Genomic DNA, 17,674 nt, shown 5'->3' with positions numbered 1-17,674 from the left:
ACAGTCAGTGACAATATTGTCACAAGGAAAGATGAAATTACATACCTAGGGTCCATCCTAGAGGCAAATCTTTCCTGTGACAAAATGGCATCCAAGGTAATAAAAAAAGTCAACCAACAAACTAGATTCTTGTACCGGATCTCCTCTCTGGTAAACAAGAATACCCTGAAGACTCTGGCAGGAGCACTCATTCAAGGGTACTACGACTATGCTTGCACCTCATGGTACCAAAGCACCCCAAAGACGCTAAAAACAAGATTACAAACATCACAAAACAAAACAGACTACTACTTGACCTTACTCCTAGAACCCACCTCACCCCTGCCCACTTTGACTACCTAGGATGGCTTAGAGTAGACGACAGAGTACAGCAACTTGCAATGGGCCTGGTCTTCAAGATACACTATACGACTAAGGTACCCATGTACATGTCAAAATACTTCCCAAAGGTCAGTGAATACCACGATCACAACACCAGAGGAAGCTCAACAAATCATGTTAAACCCAGATTCGGCTCAAACAAGAGACTAAACACGTTTCGCAATTACCCAAAGCTGTAAAGGAATGTGAATCCCTACCCACATTCAAAACCGCTCTAAAAGAGCACCTACGGGAGGCTGTAATTCGAAACTGGCCACCGTAAATGTCCAAACCCCCCCACCCCCTCCTAATAGACAGTCTCCTCCCCACCGTATGTATATATTTTCTCCCCACCGTATGTATATTTCTCTCCCACCCACCCACCCCCTCCTAATGTACAGTCTCCTCCCCACCCTATGTATATATTCTCTCCCCACCGTATGTATATTTCTCTCCCACTAGTCTTCTCCCCATCATTATGTATATACTCTCTGTCAGGATCTATGGGTAACACAGTACTGTATATTTGCATATCATATATGTCACAAATGTAACAGTACTATATACCTGTATGTCATGTATGTCCCTATGCCATAAATGTCATGTATGTTGTGTATGTCATAAATGTCACTATGAATTGAAAATGGGGGACCCTGATGTAAACAAGACAAACGTCTTTCTCTGGTCTGCATCCCCAATTGTGTGTATTGAGCCGTACTGTATTGTACCCATTCTGCAATCTGTTCAATAAAGTTTTCATTCATTCATTCATTTCATCAGACAATATTTTATTCTGTATAGAATCTAGATATAAATGCTAAAAGAGATGCACAGTGTGACTGTCAGCATAAAGAGTGCACGTTCCTGTGGCACTCAGAGAAGTTCCTGAGTCTACCAGCAGGGGTCCTGCTTGCCTTCTCTTGGTTAGGACCTCAACGTTGAGGTCCAGAGTTGGGAATTCTGCAGTGACAAGTTCCATCTTGCGGATTAAAACAGACAGAGATTTAGAGAATTTGAGGCTTTGAAAATTATGGTTGGAATATGGAATATGGATAAGATATCTGTGTAACAATTCATTTTGACCCTGGTTCCATTCATTGTTTATAAATATAATTAAATTAAATAATGAATTAACTAATTTAATACACTGATTGATTGATTGAAAAGTTTATTAACAGATTGCAGAATGGGTACAGTACAGTACAGCTCAATACATACAATTGTTAAGGGGATGCAGACCAGAGAAAGACTTTCGTCTTGTTTACATCAGGGTCCCCCATTTTCAATTCATCATAACATATATGACATACATGACATACAGATAGACAGTACTGCTACATCTATACATTTATGACATATCAGATTTGCAAATACAGTACTGTTTGTGATACAAAAGTGTCCAGAAAAGGAGTGTATATACATTTGGCGTAGAAACTGTACATTGGAGGAGGTTGGTTGGGTGGGGTGGGGTTGGGTGGGTTGGGTGAGGGCTGTACATTGGAGGGGGGGGGGTTGGGTAGGGGACACACACACATTTTACACTGTGCATTGGAATATTGACAAAGCCTTACTTGGTCATTTACTGTACAACTAGGTTAGGACATTTGTAGGGGCCAGTTTCGAATTGCAGTCTCACGTAGGTGTTTTTTGAGAGTGTTTTTGAAAGTGGGTAGTGATTCACATTCCTTTACAGCTTTAGGTAGGGCGTTCCACATTGATGTGGCATAATTGCGAAACGTGTTTAGTCCCTTGTTTGAGCCGAATCTGGGTTTTACATGATTTGTGGAGCTCCCTCTGGTGTTGTGATCGTGGTATTCACTGACCTTTGGGAAGTATTTTGACATGTACATGGGTACCTTGGTCGCGTAGTGTATCTTGTAGACCAGGCCCATTGCAAGTTGCTGTACTCTGTCGTCTACTCTAAGCCATCCTAGGTTGTCAAAGTGGGCAGGGGTGAGGTGGGTTCTAGGATTCAGGTCAAGTAGTAGTCTGACTAGCTTGTTTTGAGATGTTTGTAATTTGTTTTTTAGTGCCTTTGAGGTGCTTTGGTACCATGAGGTGCAAGCATAGTCGTAGTACCCTTGAATGAGTGCTCCTGCTAGAGTCTTCAGGGTATCCTTGTTTACCAGAGAGGAGATCCGGTACAAGAATCGCGTTCGTTGGTTGACTTTTTTTATTACATTGGATGCCATTTTGTCACAGGAAAGATTAGCCTCTAGGATGGAACCCAGGTAGGTAATTTCATCTTTCCTTGTGATAATATTGTCACCCACTGTAACCGAGAAGCCGTCGGTCTTGCTGAGTTTGTTATTTGAACCGAAGAGAATGGACTCTGTTTTGCCCATGTGTAATGATAGTTTGTTGTCGGCGAGCCATATGCAGATTTTGCCTAGTTCCGAGCTGAGGGCTTTTTCAACCTGTAACTTGTTCTTGTCAGAGACCAGCAGGGCTGAGTCGTCCGCAAACAGGAACAAGTTGCAGTCACAAGCTGACGACATGTCATTTGCATAAATTAGGAATAGTAGCGGTCCTAGTATGCTTCCTTGTGGAACACCACAGCTCACTGTGAGGGGGGGGGGATAGGGTACTGTTTACTTCCACCATCTGTTCCCTCCCCTCCAGGTAGGATTGTATCCAGCTCACTGATAAACTATCAAAACTAGGGATGCTCGATATTGGCTTTTTTACCGATACCGATATTCCGATATTGTCCAACTCTTAATTTCCGATACCGATATCAACCGATACCGATATATGCAGGGTTTCCCCGTCCAAAAAACTGAATAATTTCAGGTAACTAATAATTTCACTGGATATATATATAACAAATATTGTTATTGTTTTTTTTTGTTTTTAAACCGATACCGATATTTTCCGATATCACATTTTACTGCCGATATCGGCCGATAATATCGGTCGGCCGATAATATCGGACATCCCTAATCAAAACCAATTGCTTTTAGCTTGTCAATCAGAATGGTGTGATTGACAGTGTCGAAGGCCTTTTGTAGGTCCAGCATGACCATGCCGCAGTATTTGACCGCGTCCACCTCTTGTTTGATGTGGTCGTTCAAGTAGAGTACTTGAATCGAGATACATTTAAACCGTCACTTTTACAGATCAATGCAGTTGGATTTATATAAATCGCAATTATGTAAATCGTTCTTACCTATCAACTAACTTACCATTGGAAGGTGGACAATCGGTTGTGATTGTTAAACCTTGTACAAGGATTCCCCCTTACAACTGGGCATGTGTCAACCCCAGTCATGTCGCGGCAGTGCAATAATAATCGGAAAGACAGACTGTCTGATTGATTGATTGATTGATTGATTGAAAAGTTTATTAACAGATTGCAGAATGGGTACAGTACAGTACAGATCAATACATACAATTGTTAAGGGGATGCAGACCAGAGAAAGACTTTCGTCTTGTTTACATCAGGGTCCCCCATTTTCAATTCATCATATCTGGAGGTCTGGAGGTGAATCTTCATCAGGCACTACAACATTTTCTTTAGCAAAACAGGCAAGGAAACACTCAAATAAGCTCTCAGTTTGCCCTCAAATTGCACGAGATTGTAACTCCCTTTAACCTGTTAAGCTGTAGCCCTATTTTCAGAAATTTCGCCTAAAGGTTGTATGCCTAAGTAAATGGAAGATTGCTCCACTTCTACAAGGTACATTTTCATGTTCTTGGTATCTAGGAACATCTAGGGACCAGGCCTGGACTGGCCATCTGGCATACCGGGCATTTTCCTGGTGGGCCGACGCATATTTGGGCCGTTATGATTTGATAAAAAAATTCTACAAAAAAAAAGATTTTATATATATATATATATATATATATATATATATATATATATATATATATTTTTTTTTTTTTTTTTTAATGTTTGGTCAATGACTACGGCCCACTACTATGCTGTGAGAGCGGACAATTGGTACTGACTGACACTGGGCTGGCCCAATCACATCTCCTACTATTACTACTAAGCACCTCCTCCGCCAGTCGTGTGGTACATGACTGAGAGGGGGCTGGTACATGACTGAGAGGGGGCTGGCTGGTACATGACTGACAGGGGGCTGGCTGGTACATGACTGACAGGGGGCTGGTACATGACTGAGAGGGGGCTGGTACATGACTGAGAGGGGGCTGGTACATGACTGAGAGGGGGCTGGTATACAGGACTGAGAGGGGGCTGGTACATGACTGAGATGGGGCTGGTATATGACTGAGAGGGGGGCTGGTACATGACTGAGAGGGGGCTGGTACATGACTGAGATGGGGCTGTGGTACATGACTAAGATGGGGCTGTGGTACATGACTGAGAGGGGGCTGTGGTACATGACTGAGAGGGGGCTGGTACATGACTGAGAGGGGGCTGTGGTACCTGACTGAGAGGGGGGCTGGTACATGACTAAGAGGGGGGCTGGTACATGACTGAGAGGGGGGCTGGTACTTGACTGAGAGGGGGCTGGTACATGACTGAGAGGGGGCTGGTATACAGGACTGAGAGGGGGCTGGTACATGACTGAGAGGGGGCTGGTATATGACTGAGAGGGGGGCTGGTACATGACTGAGAGGGGGCTGGTACATGACTGAGAGGGGGCTGGTACATTACTGAGATGGGGCTGTGGTACATGACTGAGATGGGGCTGTGGTACATGACTGAGATGGGGCTGTGGTACATGACTGAGAGGGGGCTGTGGTACATGACTGAGGGGGCTGTGGTACATGACTGAGAGGGGGCTGGTACATGACTGAGAGGGGGCTGGTACATGGCTGAGAGGGGGCTGTGGTACATGACTGAGGGGGGGCTGGTACATGACTGAGAGGGGTCTGTGGTACATGACTGAGAGGGGGACTGGTACATGACTGAGAGGGGGCTGGTACATGACTGATATGGGGCTGTGGTACATGACTGAGAGGGGGCTGTGGTACATGACTGAGAGGGGGCTGGTATACATGACTGAGAGGGGGCTGTGGTACATGACTGAGAGGGGGCTGGTATACATGACTGAGAGGGGGCTGTGGTACATGACTGAGAGGGGGCTGGTAGATGACTGACAGGGGGCTGGTACATGACTGAGAGGGGGCTGGTATACATGACTGAGAGGGGGCTGGTACATGACTGAGAGGGGGCTGGTATACAGGACTGAGAGGGGGCTGGTACATGACTGAGAGGGGGCTGGTATACACGACTGAGAGGGGCTGGTATACATGACTGAGAGGAGGCTGGTACATGACTGAGAGGGGGCTGGCTGGTACATGACTGAGAGGGGGCTGGTACATGACTGAGAGCGGGCTGGTACATGACTGAGAGGGGGCCGGTACCATGTATTGTGCATTATTGTAGGTCAAACCATTCAAAAGTAAATTTCCACGGCAGCCATTTTGGATTTTGGTCTCTCACAAATTTCCCCCGCCTTTTTAAAAAATACACTCCGGCTAAATTTGTTTATTAACCCTCCTAGATGACAAATCCATTGAGAAACGAAGTGCCACAGATGACCCAACTACTAGGTCCATATCGTATCATCATAATATTATTTAAAGAATCATTAGGATAAGGGTTCCCTTGATAATGATGCATGAAAAGGCATAATATACAACACCAGTAGCTCAACTGCAAACACTTTTTTTTTTTTATAAATTTGATTAGATTTGTATTTGGAAATTAAAAACACATCATAAAAACAAATTATCTTGACCAATTTGTATTCCTGAGGATATCACCTAAAAGCATTCATTAAAACACTTATTTCCAAGGTGGTCCTCAATGGAAGACATACTCAAGACTACTCAACTGCTCATTTCTGCTCAACTGCAAAAATACAGGCGAAAACACATTCACAACAGGCAGCAAAGTTTATTTTCAGCAAATTATGGTAATAAGGTAACTATTAGGATATATATGGTATGGATTACTTACTCTTATAACTTATTACTATCTGTGGTAGCTCTAGTCTCCACCTACACAAATTGTTTTTGTGCTGTCCATTGATTATGCACCTTCCCGTGGTAGGCACATTAACTGTAGGTCAAACTCCCCAAACAAACAAGCACACCGTTTATTTAATTGCCATATAAATCACATACAAAGATCCAACTATTACTCCTCTCTGAACATGAATATAAAACAAGGTGATCTATTAACTGTGTAAACCTTATGCAATATTCATCATTGATATTTGAATACTTGAAATCTGTATGAACTGAGTAGTTAGTATCAAATGAAATAAGATGGAACAGCTCCATGCATTCATTGAATAAACAACTATTTGCTCATTACCAGTATGATATTGTTTAAATTGTACAGCTTTTTGCACATCTTTGTCAGGGAATTCCAACAATTCTGGACCTGAATGCATCAGTTAATTGTAATCATCTCTCTCCTTATGTCTAGTCAAGCCAGGTTGTGGAGGAGAGAGACAGGGATGAACAGGCTATAGACTACTTTGCCCATCCTGAGCCTGCTATGATGCAGGTGTTTCTGCACCCAAAACAAGATTCAGCCAAGAGTGAGTGAGTACACTGGTCCACTTGCACTGGTCCACTTGTCCATGGCACTTACTACCCAGCTTTGTAGTGGTTTGGGGGAATAGTACAGTATACGCATATTTAAGGGGACCGCAAGGATGGTGTACTGGTGGGTGGTGTCCAACCGATTATGGTGGGCCGGTCTGGGCCAAAAATGCCAGGGCTGATTTTTGGTCCCAGTCCAGCCCTGCTAGGGACCTGGGGGTATGTATTCCCAGTGTCAGAAATATTGTGTCTGTTACTAGGCTTGAGTAAATTGTAATGAAAAAAAAGGAGAATATAAATGATGATATTTTTTTGCATCTGTGCCGGTGAATAACACTGTTACAATTGTGAGCAAACCGAGCTTGCTCACTGAGCTCATTCACCACCTTATTGAGATCAAGTGTACAAAAAATATAAGCAAATGAATAAAGGGAAGATGATTAAACAGAAGGATTTGTAGATACAGTAATAAATGATAATCGATTTTAATTATAAATTCATATTTGACCTTGACCTTATTATGGCCAAATCATACATCTATGGATAGGGAAAAGGCTCCTCTTTACATCTGGATTTAGTCATTTCCTCACGGTTTTACGATAAAAGAGATATAATTAGCATTTTTCCGATAAATTCTTATTTTCGGTAAATCTTACAAAACATCGGTAAAATGAAAATATACACTTTGACTGCTGTTTCGATAGGGTTATGGTCTTTACTCTTGGCAAAAAAAACTTAAATAAAAACATTACCTCTTAACATCCAAGGGCCCTCATGAGGACGATTCGTGATGCGCCATTTTGCTGACCTCTAGCGGCTCGGGTGTGCATTTCTTTTTATACAATATATAGATACAATTATAGCCCTATTTGTTGCCTGTCAATTGCCCTTTCAGGTGACAAAATCCGTTCAGTGGTTCTCGAGTTACATGCTGATATGTGAGGCGTGCGCCAAAGTACACATTACCACCCCCGACCTCTGGGGGCTCTATCTCCGTCAATCATTTGGCGATCTCGACAATTTTTGGACAGGGTAGTAGCCAATGAGTGTGGCTTTCCAATGATACCCCATTATATGATAATTGGGGATCTAATACGGTCTCTATTGATCGATTTATGATAAAGAAAAGCAGGGGGGGACCTACAGGCTTAATCCCTTTAACTTTGCCTTTTAGTACTGTGAGAGGGTAAGCATGCCAAATGAAGCCATAGCAGCTCATGTGACCTGACCCATGCCGGCCTACGGATCTTGGCCATGGAACAGAGTCGACTCGAGCATTCTGCTTTTCGTAACAGCACTTCCTGAAGGTAGGTAAAAGACATCAATGTTGAAAACCTGCAACATTCCCCATTAATACTTCCTGGAATATATGACACACACCAACTCCTTCTCTCAGGAACTCTCAAACCAAATTAATTTGTTCAAAATTGTTCAGGGTTCTGGCACATGCGTCAGATGATGTGCAAAACAAATCAGCATTGTTTTTGGTGAAGTGCCCCTTTAATAAAAGCAGTTGTCTACTTCCTCTACCACAGTAGTTGCAATGAAAAGAGTCGTCTTCATGATTTCATGCTACAGTACCATTCTTTGGTCAGCTCACCACTCCTGAGGGCAAAACTATTCAAGCGATGGGAAGTTTAAATAGGACATTGCCTCTGGACCGTTAGGAGGAATAATCTCTGTCCCTCAGAATGCCATGAGCCTCAAAGGGCTTTGAATGGAAGAGGGAAAGGACCCAGTCAGTAGAATGGGGTTTGGTCTATTCTCCTCTTCTGCCCCAGATCCCCTCGCTCACAGCCACCCCACATGACCTATATTCAATCATGGTGAGGAATGGATTGCACACGCAAACACATTATTGTATTGCTAATTGTAAGGACCTTCCATTGACTGCTTTTCTTTCCTAGCCCTTGCCAACTTAACTTCTAACCATATTTATTGTAACATAATATAACTGAAAGGACATACCGACCCTCATCTGCACCTTTGATTACACTGCTTACTTGCTCATATGCTTATAGTCAATTATATTGTTTACACTGCTTATTACACTGCTTATACCTCCCCTCCCAAAGCCTATGCCAATACCTCCCAATATTTCCTCACTTTCCCAAAAGGTCCTCAAAAGTATAGTAGTAATACAAATGTATGTACACACAGCCACGTCCCTTGTTGAGCGGTCATTGTGTTGGACTTTCCTGCAGTTCTCTTCCGAGAGCTACAGTAACTAAAGGGCTCTACTGCCTGGCCTGCAGCTTCCCCCTCCACAGACACGTCCGCCACTCACAGCACAGCCATCCTTTCACTCGCTGTGGCTCTGCCGGATAAGAGTTTCAAGGGTAAATGATGTAAGGGTTTAGTCGGTCTGCTTTGGTTGTTAATATTTTGGAGACCCTTGTGCATTTTGTCCAAATCCTTTTTGGCAAGTGGAAGCATGAACCAAAAGGAGCTTTGTTTATTTTTACGCTTCTCTCTCTCTCTCTCAAATATGTCCAGCTAAAAAGCAGGCAAAGCACCACCCAGAGTTCCCATTCCATTTATTAGATATGGTTTATAAATAGCACACACTCAAGACACATATGTTGAAAGTATAAAAAATACAATAACAGCATTTTTCTAGACATTTTTAAGGTGAGGTCTCTTCTTCGCCTTTGTGATTTCTTCTTTTAAGTCGAATGACTGACACAATGGAAAATATCACTTTAGTTCTTCATGTAGTAAGTATAGCATAATAGATCTCCATCACTTAAACAAAAAAAATCAAGTCGTCAAGCAAGTCAATATCATCAATGTTGTGATAAAATTAAGAGAATAAAAAATAGAATCACATGCAGTCAATAACCTTTCATTGAATCTGTACATCCAGTCAGCCAAACAAGTATATCTCCATGAAATATATAGGTATGTGCTACGGGTTCCATAGTACTTCATCCACTGGAGGTACTACGTGGTGCTGTGGACTCTCTGTGTAAACCTGATATTATAATGGTAAAACATCTGTAGGGACAGTACTGTAAGTAATGACAGACTAATAAAAATTCAACAAAAAAACAACAACAACTCTATAATCAACTGTTACCGAAGACTGGCATGTATGAGATTCCTGCATCTTCCAGATAATTATATTACTTGAGTCCTTTGTCGGAGAGGTCAGTCAAAACATTTCAGACGTTCTGTCATTTTCAAACATTATACAGTGTATTCCAATGAATGTAAAATGAATGAGGACACGTGAGGCAACGCGGTTTACGTTTCATTGATGCCAAAACCTTTTTGTACCCCGTTAGCTTTTTTAAAGTTGTCATTTTCTCAACAAAAAAAGGGGAAAAAAGTAATATTAAATTTAAATACAAATCACGCATGTAATAAACCTAGTGCAGCACACAAATACACAACTAATGTTTTCTTCAAGCATTAATGTATACCATACAGCTACTGTGCCAAATCTGACTCACCTTATTCTAAGGACAATAACTGCAATATCTAATTCAAGTGTGGTTGCTTCTGGAAAACACACTAATATTATCCCCCATATTTTTATTATTTATTATTACATCCTTGTGTCCAAGCAGGTCTGGGCGGGGGGGGGGGGGGGGGCGTGTTGCGAGGATGTCTGATGATTAAAGACCCGAAAACATAGTAGCACCAGAAGGTTTATTCTAGAACTATCCTCCCTTTTCTTTTTCGCCACGCTACTCCTCCCAAAGTCTTCGCGGCACACACACACACACGAGTAAGGTGTCAATGGTGTGCTATTATTACCTTGTGGCACACACCGTGGACAAAAATCCACTTTTAGCCAATTGTGTCCTCCATTGAATGACATCTGGAATGTTCAGATCATCATCCAGTCCAGTGTAGCTGGTGAAATTTGCGTCTTGGCGAGACGTTCTGTAAATCGCGACACTGGCCACAATATTGCCTGCAAAAGACTAACAAAATGCATCCAAACAATGGTCCAACTGTTGTCTCACTCATTAAAAAAAAAAAAAGGAATCATAATGTTTCAGTCACCCAGGATTGTTTGAGAGTCACACTCCACATACACACGGATGGGCTGAGCGCTCTAGCTGAATTCTGTTTTCAGTTTTGACACGTGTTTTTAGATCGCTACAGAGGCCACAATTTTCAATGGCAATTACACATAATCACACACAAACGACTCCTCCTTGCACTCTTATTCAAATATCTAAGCTTTTCCATTAATCATTAATTGCTACTATTTATTTGTCTGAGATATGCGCCCATAGACATATATAAAGGCTAGATGACTCACCCGCACTGCTGGCCAATGGAGACCGACGATGCCACATGGCGGCCATCTTGCCACAGGCAGCACGCTCACTCATAACATGAATGTCTATGGTGCATGTACTATTGAAATAACCATAGCTTGCTAAATATTCAAGCGATTTTCAACCGGTTTGGTTTGTTATAAACGTCAGAGATGTAGTTAGTTATCATACTGCATACTTATAATGGACTTTCATATGAAAATAATTTCGACATGTCCAAGCATCCTGAATCATAGCCATGTTAATAATGTTTGTAATAAACCAAACCATTTGTAAATCGGTTGAAAAATTAGCAAGCTACTGTATGGTTATTTCAATAGTACATGCACTATAGACATTCATGTTATGAGTGGACATGCTGCCTGTGACAAGATGAACTACGCTGGAGACTCCGCCTTGCACCATAGTTATATATATCTATGTATGCGCCCCCATTGAAACAAATGGAGGAATGGGGAGAGTGTCAGTTGGAATTTTAATGAATAGGGCACAGGTGCAGCTCCTTAAAGTCCATGTAAAGGAAATTGAGAAATGTGTTTCTAAGCACATTATACATGTGAGAAGATAGTTGATGAAAACATGTGAAAAGATGGAGAACTGTGTAGAAATACTTAATAATATTATTTTCACAATTTTGAAACCTCATTTATATACTTGCTGATTTCTTTTATCATTACATTTGGGTGGTTAATAACACATTTTGTTATTTTCTGTGGCGTGACAAACTCAGAACACATTTATTATTGCTTTACGCAGACTTTAAGGCTGGCCCATGTGGGGGGGCCTCCTACACATACAAAATTAAATAAACATTATTTTAACCCTTTCACTACCACACTATAGAAGGTTAACCCTTTCACTACCACACTACAGATGGTTAACCGTCTACAAACGCTTTCACTACCACACTATAGAAGGTTAACTTTCTGTAGTGTGGTAGTGAAAGGGTTAAAGGGCCAGGCACACATACAACTGATGCACACAGACAGACACACATACATGCACACACGCATGTGCTCTCACATACACACCCATTAGCCTCGCCCCTTAAATGTAAGCCCTGTCCCTTTTTCCTATCTCATGAACCGTTTGTCGTAGAGCCTTGTGGGTGGCGCCGTTGGACTCAGCGGGGAGATCTGCTTTCATTGGTTTATGTTTTACCCGCCTCCTACACTTAAGTCTCACGCGCTTTATATCTTGTGAACCATGTCATAGAGTCTCACGGTTGGCTGCCGTTGAACTCAGTGTGGAGCTCATTGGTCTGTTTGCCCCACCCCCTATGCTTAAGCCCTGCCCCTTTTGTATCTCGTGAACCGTTTGTCATTGAGACTCGTGGGTGGTGCCGTTGGACTCAGTGGGGAGATCCTATTTCATTGGTCTATGTTTGCCCCGCCCCCGTATCTCACAAATCATTTGGCGCACAGTTGGCAGCGTGTCGGATGCAACCACACTCTCACAATTTCTGCTGGAATTGTCTAGTTTACATATTATAATTTGTAAATATATCTAAAAATACAACTTATCAACTTCAGCTTTAAAGGAAATTGCATGGTTTCTTGGCATTGTACCAACTGTTTTATCTGTAGTGACTGACTCATTTTACTATTCACAGTGTTTCAAAACTGAACAATACAGGCCAACACCTACTGTGTGGCTGACAACTGGCACCATGTCAATAGTCATTGTGGAGTATAAGTCTTCAAGTCCAATATTGCTCCAGTAATTCTACCAAACATACATTTAAGCACCACTGAATTAATCTTGTCTGAAATGCAGGCCATTAGAATCACTTAGAGGCTAAAGGAAACAACTTAGAGTACTATTATCTAAGGAGTAAGGCTTGTGGCCCCCGCCTCCTTTTAAAGACAATTAAAATAGCACATACTTCCCTTTTTTACTTTTCAATTCCTTCCAGTATATTCTGAGGACCTATTTCAAAGTCACCAGCAATAATACCATTTAAAAATCTGATCTTAACTTCAACAAAACCTTCAGATAATGGCATCTTATAATATAATATAATATAATATAATATAATATAATATAATATAATATAATATAATAGCTTTTCAACAGCAACAACCTATTTCATAGGAATGTGGTACTTAAACCCATTTTAAGCATTTTCGTTTGCATAGAAAGTATTTATGTAGCTAAGAAAATAATAACTGTCATTTTTTTTTTCCTGCATGATATGCCTTTAAAACCAGTTATGAAAAATAGTTACTTTGTATTCACTCACAGGAACGTACTCAACATTTCATTCTAAGAATCTTAAGTTTCAAAGGATGGTTTTGTTAGAAATTTTAAAACAAAATCAAAATACCAAAATGTGGGTTTTCCCCAATACCCTTGCAGAAGGAATGCAGGATATTCCAACAGGAAATTACCTGTGTACAAATAAATGACTCATGTGGTGAAAAAAGTACTTGAATGGTTAAAAAGATGAAAATAAATTAACAATTGAATGTACTCATTCTGCATTTGACAGGCAATATTCCAGTAGTGAATAATACTGACCACGCAGACATGAATATATATCTTTTTTGATAACAAAATACATATCTACAAATGTTTATAATAAATAGGCTTGATATATAGATATGTATAACAATATATATGTATTTCTATACATATATATTTACAACAAAAGGTGCACTTAAATAATGTCATCAAGGAGATGTGGGGTGCCTACCCAGTCCAGTGTTCTAGGCTCGGAGGCAGCCATGATCATGCACATGAACTGCTTACCTGTCCTCTTGTCAATAGGATAAATGGTTGTGGGCGTGAACCTTCTGTTATTTTCCACAAACTCACAGAGTTGCTGATATACCTGCGGGTACTCGTGGCGTAGGAAAACCCCTCGGATCCTCAGCTCCCGTTGGATATTGATAAAGCAGATCTCTCTGGCTTTCCTCCCATCCTCTCCCTCTTTGTCGATATCTGCTGTGCCTGGCGGTGGTGTGAGGATGAGCGTTTCCATGTCGCTTTCTTTCTTGTGAACCTTCCTCTCTGGGCTAAAGGATGCCAGTGCTACCTTAGCATATTTCCTAACGGTTGGAGCTTGATTCCTTGGCGATGGCCCGTCAGGCAATTGCTCGCCAACAGCAATGGATACATTCAAGAGGAAACATTCATTTGGGTCGTATTCCTTGCCAGCTTCCTGGAGCTCCTTGCAATACTCCCCCAGGTTGTCCCTGAAGCTCTCCAGCTCCCGGAGGGACAGGTAAGTTGGGGACATGAGTAGACTATCCAGGCCATACTGCAGGAAGTTACTGGATGACCCAGGGTTCGGGAAACCTAGGAAAAGCACTCCTCTTCCCCTGGAAAGGAAGCCCACTTTGGCAATGCGGGAGAAGGCTTTGTGGACCTCAACTGTCTCCCGGCAGTGCTTAATGATGTGGCGGCATATGCTGCCTATGCGACCATATAGGCAGCTCTCTTTGTGAATGTCCCAATCCTCCCTGCGACAGTTGCGGGAGCAGTAGTAGGTGTAGCAGCTATGGCAGGATTTGAAGTAGAGGCAAGCATTAAACAAGGTCTCTGTCCTCCTGCATTTATTGTTTGAACACATCATGGTGTCATCCTCATCTGGGCTCTGGTCTGGCGAGCACTCGTCTGCACTCTTCATGGCATCACTGCCCGCGTCCATATCTCGAAGGGCATCGTGGTTTATTCTTATAGAAGTGGGTTGCTTGTCAAGAGGAACTGGCTCTTGCCCAGCCCTTGAGCCCTTTCTGGACAGAGATGCTGCCTCTTCCTCATCAATTAGCTTCTTGAGTTGATCCAGAATGTCCTCACTTGCCCTCCTACTGGGGGGCTTGTAGTCAGTGACAAGGTCTGCTAGAAGCTCATCAAGTTGCTCCAGGCTTTGCTGAAGAGAGGCGCTATTGTGTGTTTTTTCTTTGGTCAAGTCCATGGAGCAAGACATGGCGTCATGCTGAGAGGTTTCTGGAGCCATAGCACTTCTAGAGTCCAGTACATCCCAACTAGCAGACCGTCCTTCGGACCTTTTAAGGTTGCCTGGTCGAATGTCATTATCAGTGATAGTTATCTCTGGAGTGACAAACCAGAGTTTACTGGTGGCGCTCTTGGTTGTTTCTGTTGGACTTTTGTCAATCAAGGAGTTATCAGACATGGACAAGGCTGCGTAGCGTCTTGGTGAACTGGAGAGGTTAACTACCACTGGCTGTGGCTTGTCATCTGCAGCTGCTGCTGTAGGCTTCCCAGGATCAAGAAGGTTCTCATAGCTCCGCCCCCGCTGGACAGTAATAGGCTGTTCCCTTTCTACACGGGAGTTGAGAATATTGTCCCAAGACCTTGAGTAAGGTTTGGACTCTGTGCCAATTCTTGGAGGTTCCATACAAGGGCTGGTGTACCAAGTTGATGGCATGGGATCTTGCCGAGTTCTGGTTGGAGTGACTTGCGACACATAAGAGGCAGGGTGGGTGGAATACCCAGATGCATCTGAGCCATACCAGTCATCTGCTTGTGGCTGAACAACTCGAGCATGCCTTCGACCTTCCGTGTAGTATGCCCTTGATGGCATGTGATGCTCCGGTGGTGGTGCATACATATCACCGGGATAGAAAATCCTTGGGGGTCCAGTTTGGACTTGATACGTCCTTGGATCATCCCCATAGAATGTTCTGCTTGGGGGTGTCTGGATGATGTACGGTCCCGGTTCGCTTGCTGCATAAGGTTTAGGATAAGCAGCCTGCACTGGATATGGGTAGGGCTCCACCTCTGTAAAATATGACCTGGCTGGTACACTATGCACAATGTGAGTCCTTGGGTCCTGCACATACTGAACTTTGGGAGTACCGTTTTGTCCAGGCATGTAGCGATCATCATGAATGTAAGCCCTTGGTTGAGGAGGAGCTGTAGCCACATACCTCCCCGGATCATCTGCATAAAAGAACTTGGTTGGCACATTAGGACTGGAATGGGCTCTGCGCTCCCTACCATAGTAGTCACCTGGTGAAGGCATCTTTTGCAGAGGAATTTCCATGGGCTGCAAGTAACTACCGGTATTTGGCATGCTGCGGGAATACTGGTATGCCTGCCTGTACTCAGCGCTGAATGAGTCAGTGGGAGTGGATGTTCTGGAGTAGGAGAAATGGCGAGGCACTGTCCGGCTCCTACTTCCCCCACTGTGGTGCCTCTGGAAAGGTATTTCCACTCGTGGTGTCGCCTGCTTCCGTCCAGAATGTGGCAATGCTGCCTCGTCAGGTTTGATGTCCACCCGACACCTAACATGAGGGCTAGTGGCGGGTTTGTCTGGCCCCCCCTCCTCTGCGTTGTTATAGAGAGGTGAATAGCGACTCGCATCGCTCCTTTGAGGCTGTAGCTTAATGGGATGTACCTCATGCATAAGAGTCCTAGTTGCAGCGTAGGAGGACTCCCTACGCGGTGACACTTCTGGTCTCCAGTGGGGGTCTCGTGGAGACCTTTGGGCCTCCCGGCCCCTCCTCCCCATGGACGGGGAGCCTTCGAAAGACACAGGGGTGAGACTGGTCTGGACCCGAGGGGCACTTTTTGACCTGGTCCTCCTCTTTTGTTCAGGGACGATGACCTCACTGGCCATGTCTGCACTCATTGGCTGAGGAGTCATTCTATGGCTGAAAATGTCCGGTGCAGAGAAACGGTATCCTTGCTGGCGGCCCAAAGCATTCCAGGCAACATCTGGGTTGGCTGCATGCCTGTCAGCCCTCCTATAAGGGTACTCCATTGAGGATTTGTGAGATTTGGGGTACTCCAGTGACTTGTAGTCAAAGGTACGGCAGTGCCTCTTATTGACGTTACTCTGATTGTCCTCCAGTGTGCTGCGGTTTAGAGAATCACATTGTTTGGAGGGTTGTAAGGACTTGGAGTGTGATGAAATGGGGATCACTTTTATATCTTTATACACAGTCGATACCAGTATGTCAGGCGGGTCTGTGCGTGTCATCTTAAAGGGACTCTTCTAGTTTGCTCCATTAAATTGCTTTAATGTTGATGTTCCCTGCAGAAGAAAAAAGAAACACCAGTTAGCAAAATTAATTCTGGCTGTATTGTAATTCAGCTTACAGTATGATGTTTGACATCTGACTCGTAGTTATTTATACTTGAATCGGATGTATTATACAAGGCTTCCCTTTAAGGTCCCTATGAATTCCTAGTCAATCTCAAATGTATGCAATAAGTTACATTTGATCATTCCATCTCTTGACACGGACAATATCAGAAATAGAAAGACATACAAGGTAAAGGGAAAATCCACCCTAAGATAGCTTGCAGTCGGATAACTTTCTACTGAACACACAGAGGGGAAATTTGTCTATCTTATTGTCTGACTCTGGAAAATACGGTAAGCGCATTTCCCATAATGTTTGTATTCCTTTAACACCAGAGAGAAAATCCTGGAGCTGCCCCATAGACAGTGGTGGTGGAATGACTCCTGGGGCAGCATTACAGTAGCCATGGTGATTTCACTGTGATATGGGTAAATG

The 17,674-nt window shown here is 43.0% G+C and overlaps 1 protein-coding gene across 1 annotated transcript; it reads right to left on the bottom strand.

Moving 5' to 3' along the window:
• Positions 1 to 13,842: 13,842 nt before the first annotated feature.
• ajm1 (apical junction component 1 homolog) lies at positions 13,843 to 17,133 on the bottom strand (the record flags this gene model as incomplete). The annotated part of the gene is made up of 1 exon (XM_084324073.1): positions 13,843 to 17,133. The coding sequence occupies one exon, from the start codon at positions 17,131 to 17,133 to the stop codon at positions 13,843 to 13,845; it is 3,291 nt and encodes a 1,096-aa protein (XP_084180199.1).
• Between the last annotated feature and the right edge of the window lie 541 nt (positions 17,134 to 17,674).

The sequence above is a fragment of the Notolepis coatsorum genome (assembly GCF_963971535.1).
Source record: "Notolepis coatsorum genome assembly, chromosome: 11".
NCBI lineage: Eukaryota > Metazoa > Chordata > Actinopteri > Aulopiformes > Paralepididae > Notolepis > Notolepis coatsorum.
This window is presented reverse-complemented; position numbering and strand designations above follow the sequence as displayed.